This window comes from Glycine soja, chromosome 1, assembly GCF_004193775.1.
Source record: "Glycine soja cultivar W05 chromosome 1, ASM419377v2, whole genome shotgun sequence".
Lineage (NCBI taxonomy): Eukaryota > Viridiplantae > Streptophyta > Magnoliopsida > Fabales > Fabaceae > Glycine > Glycine soja.
This window is the reverse complement of record NC_041002.1, coordinates 35,220,777-35,231,173: the sequence shown is the minus strand read 5'-3', so window position 1 is coordinate 35,231,173 and position 10,397 is coordinate 35,220,777. Positions and strand designations below refer to the sequence as shown.

The 10,397-nt window shown below is 27.6% G+C and overlaps 1 protein-coding gene across 1 annotated transcript; it reads left to right on the top strand.

Moving 5' to 3' along the window:
• Window positions 1-2,916: 2,916 nt before the first annotated feature.
• Window positions 2,917-9,556, top strand: LOC114415105 (protein NRT1/ PTR FAMILY 5.6-like). The gene is made up of 4 exons (XM_028379645.1): window positions 2,917-3,168; window positions 6,737-6,954; window positions 7,275-7,822; window positions 8,434-9,556. The coding sequence occupies exons 1-4, from the start codon at window positions 3,027-3,029 to the stop codon at window positions 9,308-9,310; spliced, it is 1,785 nt and encodes a 594-aa protein (XP_028235446.1). The 5' UTR covers window positions 2,917-3,026; the 3' UTR covers window positions 9,311-9,556.
• Window positions 9,557-10,397: the final 841 nt, after the last annotated feature.

The following is a 10,397-nucleotide window of genomic DNA, read 5'->3' as shown; positions in this document are numbered from 1 at the left end:
AATAATAATAATAACAACTTTATTTTATCAAATCTTATTTTATCCAGATTTTATTCTATCTAGATTTTATTTTATCCAAATTTTATTTCATCTTGATTTTATTTCCTCCAGATTTTATTTCATCCAATCTTATCTTATCTTATCTTGTCCAGATTTTATTTTATTTCGTTTATGGGCTTGGACTTAGAATAGATTTGAGAGCTTTGGGACTCAAGACCTATATAACAACACCAAGATTTTAGTTTAGGGAGTTTTTTTTCGGAGAGGAGAATAATTCTAGGATTTTATGGTTGAACTGATTAAGGATAAATTCTTATAACCTAGGATAAGAGACTTGCTTGTGAATCAAGGGGAAACATGTTTTAATTCTGTTATTTTCTAATTCAAATTTGCTTGCTGATTAATTTACAAAAACAAACAACCCCCCAATTCATTACTGTTTTATTACTATCTGTTATGAACGTTTGGTTGACCATTGCTCGTTGGGAGACGACCTAGGATCACTTTCTAAATACTGCAATTTTAATGTTTATTTGATTCAGGTACGGCCTCGATCAATAGTATATAAGATATGGCTTAAGTAGACTAAGATGAAATTATTGTAGATATATTTTAAAAAAAATATTTAATATAATTATATATTCAAAAATTGGATTAAAAATTGTCAATTTAACTAATAATAATTTGTTTGGCTATATTAGTGTAAATCATCTCTAATCCATACATTTTTTAATATTATGCTTTTTTTATTTTCTTTTAATATACTTTATGCTTTAACGACTTGAATTCAATATAATTTTGTTTATCAATTATTTTTGGATTTGTACATTACTTATACGAAATTTTATAAGTTTCTTTTTTAGTTAGTATTTCACTAGGATTTAAAATAATTAATTAATCAAAGACGTCTTTAAGCAAGCTTTTAAATAGGCTCGTGGATCAAGTCAGACTTTTATGTAAGCTGAGCCGAGCCTTAAAAAAAATCTATGACAGGTAATGAGCCAAGCTCAAGCCTTACGTATTCAACTCAAGCCGAGCTCAAGCCTAGTAAAACTTGGCTTGGCTTGGCTCATTTTCACCCCTAATGTCAATGAAGTGTGATAAAAACGAAATAATTGTGTTTAAAACGAGATAAAAATAACACATTTCTTTACTGGTAAGAAGGAGATAAAAATAAAATAATTGTGGTTAAAAGGAAAATAAAATGAAATTTTTCTGTGGACAAACTTGTTAGTGCTAAAAGAAAAGTATCCTAACTAAAAAATGAGACTAATTTCTTACATAAAGATCATTAAAATGGATTTTTCTTTTTCTTTTTAATTAAGTTTTATCAATATGCACAGGAAATCAAACAATAGTCAACTTATTTAAAAAAATTTAACTATCTATCAATTTTATTGGATCTTATGAGTTGAAATGGCAAACTTATAGTCTATATTAGTAGCAGCCTAGCAGGGTCGACAAAACCCAGAGATGTTTTCATACTAATTTATTTATTTCACCAGTTGTCTGACACGTAAATCTTGTGTCCAATATGAACAGTGCCGTGGTCCCATGGAAGAAAATGGGTCGAATGCTATTCCATTACAACAATGACCTTTCCCAAGTGCAAGTTAAGAGCATCTTTATATATATATGACTACGATTTCAGGCTTTACCAATCTAACAGTGCATTAAGTATTTCACTATTAAAAAGTTAATTAGCACCAAAACTTCTCTCAGAAAATCGAACAAAGACTAGAGATAAGGCATATAATTGCAGATTTTAAAGAGTTATAATCAAGTAATCATTTTTTAAAAGAGATATAATCAAGTAATTATGTATTTACACATTTTAAAGAAATTGGAGGATGGCCATGTGCGTGACCCAACAATGATTTTTGTGAGATTATGATACAATATTTGATTTTATCTTCAACTCGAGCCAAATTAGTTTTATTGGATTCAATTAAGCCTTAAATTCAAATTCTTTTTCTTAGACAATCAAGAGGATTTTTTATATCTTATATTTATGTAAGTCATTTCCTAAAAATATGAATAGATAATTACATAATAGTAAAATATGTTTTTAGCTCTTATAATATATATACTAGTTTAATGTGCTTATTCCCTATAACTTCTTTTTACAATGTTAGTTCCCATAAAATTTTATTTTACAATTTTAGTCTGTATAACTAACTATTCACTGATGATGTATCAACTATCTATTAGAAAATATGCCTTATGTTTTTTAATTAATAGGGACTAAAATAAATATCTTTTAACATAAGAGGGATGACTGATATAAAATATATAACTTTTAAGGATTAAGAATATTATTTAAAACTAGAATCAGGGATAGAAGGTGAATTGGATCTTAAAGAGGAAGGAAAAAAAATTATTAGTTCAATATTATCTAGTAATAAAATTAATATTCTAACAAATTAATATTTATCGATATTAAAAGAGGATTAAAAATATCATTTAAAACTAAAATCGTAAAATAAAATTTTAGAAGAACTACAACTATATAAAATTAAATATGATTTTGGTCGTAATATGACATTTTTTAGTTTTGCTCCTTATAAAAAGATTTTTCAAAATTGTTCTCGTAAAATTCTTTTCTTTCAAGTTTAGTCCTTGTTAGTTAATTTTAATCGTTGTAATACATTCATTTTAGAAAGACCATTTTAAACCAATATATGGACCAAGTTATGTATATTACAAAAAAATAAAAACATATTTATTAAGACATTAATAATCACGTAAAATTTTCCCAATATTCTCTCAATACTTTTCTTAAAAAAATTAAAAAGTCTTTGTCGCAAATCGCAATCATTGCATATTTGAGAGAGATTTCATTTTTTTCAAACCCCTGCTCAGCTAATGGTGAGTCAAAAAGGCAATTATCATCCTCTATATAAGGGGGGTCTATGGTGAAGAGGTTGTCAATGCAATAGCCACAAAATCCAATATTCATCGTATACTTGAACAAGCAAGGCTAGTGTATTCCACTTGCAGCCTGAAACCACTAGCATCATACGAAGATGGAGAAGAACAAAGTTGATGCAAATCCTGAGGAATTTAACGATGAGATGAAATGGGTTCGTGATTCTTCATTGGATCACAAAGGAAGAGTTCCTCTCCGAGCTTCAACTGGTTCTTGGAAAGCTTCTATCTTCATTATTGGTAAGGAATATCAGCATCTTCCTGTTACTTACCTACATCTATCTACTGATTTAAAAAATAATTAATTTTTGTCAAAAATCTGGTCAATTATCCCTAGTGTGATTTTTTTTTTCAATCATATTTTTTATCTACAAAAGTCGAAACTTTATACAAATGGGCCGAGTCTAATTTTAGTCAAACTAACGTCTTCTTGGGTTTGGTTTTTAATGCATCATATGTAATATAGTAATCAATATCATATCATAATTAAAATTAAGAGTTTATTAATTTTAATGAAAAATCAATTAAAATTTTAAAATTTAATTAAAGTGCATTAATTAATAGTATTACAAACTTTTTTTATAGGCAAAACAAATACATTAAATACCAATCCAAGCACAACTTGCGCCAGATCTATAGTATTAAAAACTTTTATTTTGTCATCTAATTATTTTGGTTAATTTTTATAGTAATTACTTTAAAATTATATTAGTATTGATTTCTAATTACTTGTTAGTGAAAAATCTTTATATTCAGTGTATGAAAAGTAAATTAAATTTTTTACTCATTTTTTTGGTGAATAATTTATTTACTATGAACTAATTAAAAAACTTACCATAAATATGATTTAAAAGTAATTTTTAGGAAAGTCACAATTTTATAATATGTTTCTAAATGACTGGATAAAAATTTTACTCATTTTGATTCTTATTATAAGACACTATTCAGAAAGAATTGATAGTGCTTTTTATAAGAAATTTTATAATTTCTATGTAGTGTTTAATTTTTTTTTACTAGTTTATCTAGTTAATAAATACTCGAAGTATTAATGATACTTAAATAATATGAATTAGGGCATCTAGAGATTTTGCTAGCCCTCATGTTTTTCATAATTATCCAAATTGCATGGTTGAGTCCTATTGGAATGATTTAATAATATGAGTTGGCTCTGTTTAAAAAAAAATACTCTAAGTATTTGTGTATTATATTGATAGTAAACTTTAATATTTTTAATCACTCGTAATAAGTTAATGATTATTAATAAGAATAAAATTAGTACATTAATAATATTTTAAAAAAATTAATAAAATCAACTATACTAAATCTTTTTATTGGTCTATGTGATTACATCGAAAGTGTTTTATACTTCAAAACAAACATAATCAATAATAAGGACTAAAAAGAATATATTATTCTACATTCTAATTAAATTCTTTTACTTTCTTATGCAAAATCTTAACAAATATGCATTTAAAATCTACTTTCCATTATTTTATATTTATATCATATAATAAATTAATGTATAATACAAATTAATGAATGCAAAAATCAAATATTCATTAATGGCATTATTAAAACTTATTATTAATTCCCTAATACCCAATAATAAATATACATTTAAAATTCACTTTCTATTAAATATCTAACTAATTAGTATGATTTAATAAATAAATGAAAAATAAAATTATTAAAAATTGTCTAAAGTGTCTTTGTTTTAAGCGGGAAAAAATACACTAAAACTTATTGACATGGCAATTCGTATTGGGTTTTATTAATACAGTTTTTATTTAATGAAAATTAAATTATTAATATCAATATCATAGATCTAAACTAATGGTATAACATAGCTTAAAAAAACTACTGGTATAACATATCATATTAGCATATATTATATATCAAATATTAATATAAATAGACTCATGATATTGATATTAATTAATAAGAGTAATAATTCCCTTACATTCAAACAGTAGTCATATCAATTGCATGTTTCTCATTCCTCTTTATATCTTTCTTTTTGTGATATTATTACATTACCAATCATGTTAATGATTTTTTCCTGAGTATTTACACCCCTTGAGAGCTTACAATTTTTTTTTCTATTAACAATTTAAATTTTAAACATATTTGATAGAAATAATACAAACATTTGATTCTTTATTTCTGTTTATTAATAACGACACCTATTTGTTAGTGCTTATGATCAAGCTATAGACCTCTTTGCCCTTCCTATCCTCGAATTTGCGGCAGTATATATCTATATGTACATATATTCAACCGTAAATGGAGTAATTATTGCTTTTAGCTTTTATATTAAAGTATTTTTTTTTTACTTTATTAGGGAATATCAATACAAAACAAGAATATTTTGCTAATTGGGATAGTACTTATGGTAAGATTCCCATGCACTAAAATGGTAAAGGACAGTATGGCCTACAAAGCGGTGGGTCCCACTACCTACAACCTAGATATATTTTAACAGCATTAGTAGATATATTAATGGATATGAGCCACACAAATTAGGCATTACATATTCACTATTACTAGTGAGAAAGATGCTCCACTATCTTCTGTTAAACCAAGGGTGAATTAGATAATGCGTGTTCTTTTTTAGAGGACAAGTACTGTAGGTTGTATTTAAATTAGTGGTTAAAATATGAAAAAACGTCCGTTGGAAAAAATCAATCCCTGAATTTTAATATCTCAAAGAATTAATTTTTTAACTTTCGTGTCAAGGAATATCCGAATTCACTAAAAATAAATAGACTACTTAGTACAATATACGTATAATTTATCATAACCAAAATAATTTTAAGACTACATGTTTTGTTTAGATTATATGAAAAAAATACTTTTATATAGAAGATTCTAAAACAATGACAATATTTTTTTAGAACTTTAATTCAATTATAGATTGCTTATGTAATTATAATTATTAAATTTTTTCATAATTATTTTAATTAATTGATGGTATAAAAAATTTAGACTAAAAAGATATAAAAATTAAAGTCTTGCTATTAATAGAAAACGTAAGAGTTCCCTTCATTATAGTTCATAGGCTGCAAATACGGTTGGGCCGCTACATATAGCTTTTGTATAAAACAACTTTACAGTTTTTTTTATCAGTAAAAAACTATACAGTTGAGTTAATTTGATAATATTTTATTATATTTTCACTATTTATCTCTTAAAATTTTACCTTTAGTTTTAACATACTCAACCTTTTAGAATATATAAAAAGTTTTTTATTCCTAGTTTACCCCATATTGTGTGTGCCAAAATCAGTTAACAATAATGATACTGTACCTGCTTGTTTCTTGGCCAATTAAAACGCTATTCGAGGTATAGATTAGGCATTAATGGTTCAGGATGCTTGTTCCCTTTCTTACTTTTTATCTTTGTGATCCTCCTAGTTATATCTTTCATACATAAAAACCAAGCACATACTGAAACCAATTAAAAATCTACATTAAAACGGTTCTATTTACTTGAATTTAAAATAGTTAACAATTACTCGTTTAGCTGGTCCACAACTAGCCATGCATATATTCATAAACTTTGAGGTCATTCTTTCCCATAACAATAAGAATTTGTTGAAAAAAAATATATACACTCATAGTTTAAAATAATTCTATACTACTATCTCATCAAAAGTTATTGTTATGGTAAGTTTGTTATCTTTTATTAAATTATCTTAAAAGTTATATCAATGATAATTAGTGATTAAATGTGTTTTAGACTATTAGTGAATCACCATTAAATTTTAATTTGTTTACATTTATTAATGTTTTTTGTCCTTCTTTTGCAGCAATTGAGTTTAGTGAGAGATTGAGCTATTTTGGAATAGCAACTAGCTTGGTCATTTACCTTACAAAAGTTCTTCATCAAGACCTTAAGACAGCAGTTAAGAATGTGAACTATTGGTCTGGTGTCACCACTTTGATGCCATTGTTAGGAGGATTCCTAGCTGATGCTTACTTAGGCCGTTACACCACTGTGATAACATCATGCATCGTTTATCTCATGGTAATCAATCTCAGTCATCATTCAACTAAACACTTTATAACTGGAGAAAAAATAGTTATATACCGATATTATCATTTAATTACAAATTATATTGCATGATAAATTTGTTGACTTTTACAGTAATTTTCTTAAAAATTATGTTAATTGTAATTTGTGATTGGATGATAATAAAAACTATTTTACTCTGTCATAGTCATTAAACTCTTATAACATTGCCATTATTAATTTATTATATATATATATATATATATATATATATATATATATATATATATATTATTAACTGTTTAAAAGTTGTTTTTGTGTGGGGAAAAAAACAGGGTTTGGTTCTGCTTTCTTTGTCATGGTTCATACCAGGTTTCAAACCATGTGATCATACTAGTACATGCACCGAACCTAGGAGGATTCATGAGGTGGTTTTCTTCCTAGGCATCTATTTAATATCAGTAGGAACTGGAGGGCATAAACCTTCCTTGGAGAGCTTTGGTGCTGATCAATTTGATGATAATAATGCCAAAGAAAGAAGGCAGAAAATGTCCTTTTTCAACTGGTGGAACAGTGGTTTGTGTAGTGGAATCATTCTAGGAGTGACTGTGATTGTGTATGTGCAAGACCATGTCAATTGGGGGGTTGCTGATATCATCCTCACAGGAGTCATGGCTGTCTCATTGCTCATATTCTTGATTGGAAGGTCCTCTTACCGTTACAGGACACCAATTGGGAGCCCCTTGACTCCTATGTTGCAAGTTCTTGTTGCTGCTATTTCCAAAAGAAAGCTTCCATATCCTTCCAATCCAACTCAATTGTATGAAGTTTCCAAGTCTGAGGGCAACAATGAAAGATTTCTGGCTCACACCAAGAAACTCAAGTAAGTAGTAAAACTAAACCATTACATTGAGAAAGAAAGGCCAATTTAGTTGTGTATATTCTAATATGTGACGCATGTTAAGAAGGTAAAAAAATTGTTTCTAACTATAAAGAAATCATTTTTTTTTATCAAAAATATAAAAGTCATTTAATATTTTCTTTTTCAAGTAACTAATTAAAAGTATTCAATATTACTCCTCATGATCATGATGTGCACATGTGCACAAATTGAAAAAGACTATATAATTTGTGTTTATGTGACTTTTAAAATAATTTTATAAAAGTTAATAAATTTATCATAAACGATAGTTTCTAATTAAATGATTATGTAAATCAATGGATAACATTTTTTCTCATATAAATTAAGTGTTTTGTTAACTAGTTTCTTAAAGATACCCGTTAAGAAGTATTAAATACATCTTACTAAATACTAAAGTTTTTTTTTTCTTAAAAAAAAAGCTTTTGAATGATTTTTCTGTTTTGTTATGATACATTTTTTTGGACAAAACCTTCCCAATTTTAGTATTTTCTAACTAATGTTCTCATTATAATGGTAACAATTCTTACCATATGTTAAATATAAAGTAACTGATGTATGGTTTGTTTTATCAGATTTCTTGACAAGGCAGCAATTATTGAAAATGAAGGGAACATAGCAGAGAAACAGAGTCCATGGAGACTTGCAACAGTAACTAAGGTTGAAGAACTGAAACTAATCATCAACATGATCCCCATTTGGGTGTTCACATTACCATTTGGAATATGTGCTTCCCAAACCTCTACTTTCTTCATCAAGCAAGGTGCCATCATGAACAGAAAAATAGGCAATGGATTTGTGGTTCCCCCAGCTTCAATTTTCACTCTTGCAGCCATAGGGATGATAGTTTCAGTGATCATCTATGACAAGCTCCTTGTGCCAGTGCTAAGAAAACTAACAGGAAATGAGAGAGGAATCAACATCCTCCAAAGGATTGGCATTGGAATGATCTTCTCAGTCATCACAATGATAGCTGCAGCTTTGGTGGAAAAGAAGAGGCTTGAGGCTGTTGAGATGAATGGCCCATTAAAGGGTTCTTTGTCAATGAGTGCCCTTTGGTTGGCCCCACAATTTCTCATCATTGGATTTGGTGATGGGTTTGCTCTTGTGGGCTTGCAAGAGTATTTCTATGACCAAGTGCCAGACTCAATGAGAAGCCTTGGAATAGCACTTTACCTTAGTGTCATTGGAGCTGCAAGTTTTCTTAGTAGTTTATTAATAACAATTGTGGATCATGTCACAGGCAAGAGTGGGAAGAGTTGGATTGGCAAGGATTTGAATAGTAGCCGCTTGGACAAATTTTATTGGCTTCTTGCAGCCATCACCACATTGAACTTGTTCGTGTTTGTGTTCTTTGCTCGCAGATATAACTACAAGAATGTGCAAAAGGTGGCAGTGGCTGATTGCTATGAAGGCAAAAGTGATGATGGTGGACCAGAGACTAAGGTTTGAATTAATGAAATTCAGTTTTATTCAGCATAGAGGGCCAAGGTTTCATCTTCTGGTGATCAATTAGAATCCTTCAATTTCATCCTTAGCATAGTGTCGGTAACTTGTGATCCAAACCAAGATTTTTTGTTTGTCTTAGTTGTTTATGGTGTCTATGTAATCATGTAATATTATGACAATAAAATTATGTATGTAATTGCCATTTCAAAAGGTGCCATTCATGTTTTCATCGTATTATCTCGTTTTTCGGGAAGGTCTTGCCTTTTTTTTTTACCTACCTTAACTTCGCTATCTTGCACTGCAAGTCTGCAATGACATACAAATCAAATATTTGCCTCTCCTCCGTACACTAATTTTTTCAATAAATATCTAATTTTTTATTTATTTTCTCATAAATTTTTACTTTTACATTAAATTCTTAATAAATAAATTTTTTATTTTTGGTCCTTGATATTTTATTTTAGTTCTTGATAAATTAATGAATTTTATGTTTACTCCCTAATAAATCAACAAATTTTATTTTTGTCCAAACTAATAACAAATGAAAAAAATTATCATACAATAAATATAAAATTTATTAATTTATCAAAGATTAAAATAAGTGCTAAAGACAAAAAATAAAATTATTATTTTAATAAAAACTCAACGTAGAATAAAAATTATGAAATAAACGTAAAAAATTAAATGTTTATTATGGATAAAAAAATATATTTAAGTATAAATATTATAATAATAAATAAAACACTATAAGTTAGTTAATTTTTAAATTGATGGCAGGAAGGGGAAACTAAATTCATCGTCCACGTGGAACTAAAATGATATCACCTAGAGAATAAAGATATACTATAAAAAAATAGCATGTTTAGATTTTACAAAGTATGGTTTCATCAATGATAAAAAAAAATAATCTTCCACTTTTTTTTTTCAATCGGAAAGAAATACAACGAGATTGTTAGGATAAAGAATAAAGAAAATGGTTAGAAAATCCGAGCCCTGTTGTTAAATTTCAAGCACCTTGGGATTATTAGCCAAGAATTCTTATAATTACACTTTCAACAATTATCTTGAGTCGTATATTTGAGATAGGGAC

What these genes read in the sequence shown, in the direction of transcription:
- LOC114415105 (XM_028379645.1), top strand. Translation starts at nt 3,027, where the DNA reads ATGGAGAAGAACAAAGTTGATGCAAATCCTGAGGAATTTAACGATGAG. An exon ending in CATGCATCGTTTATCTCATG is followed by an intron (nt 6,955 to 7,274) that starts GTAATCAATCTC and finishes GGAAAAAAACAG; the next exon opens with GGTTTGGTTCTGCTTTCTTT. An exon ending in GCTCACACCAAGAAACTCAA is followed by an intron (nt 7,823 to 8,433) that starts GTAAGTAGTAAA and finishes TTGTTTTATCAG; the next exon opens with ATTTCTTGACAAGGCAGCAA.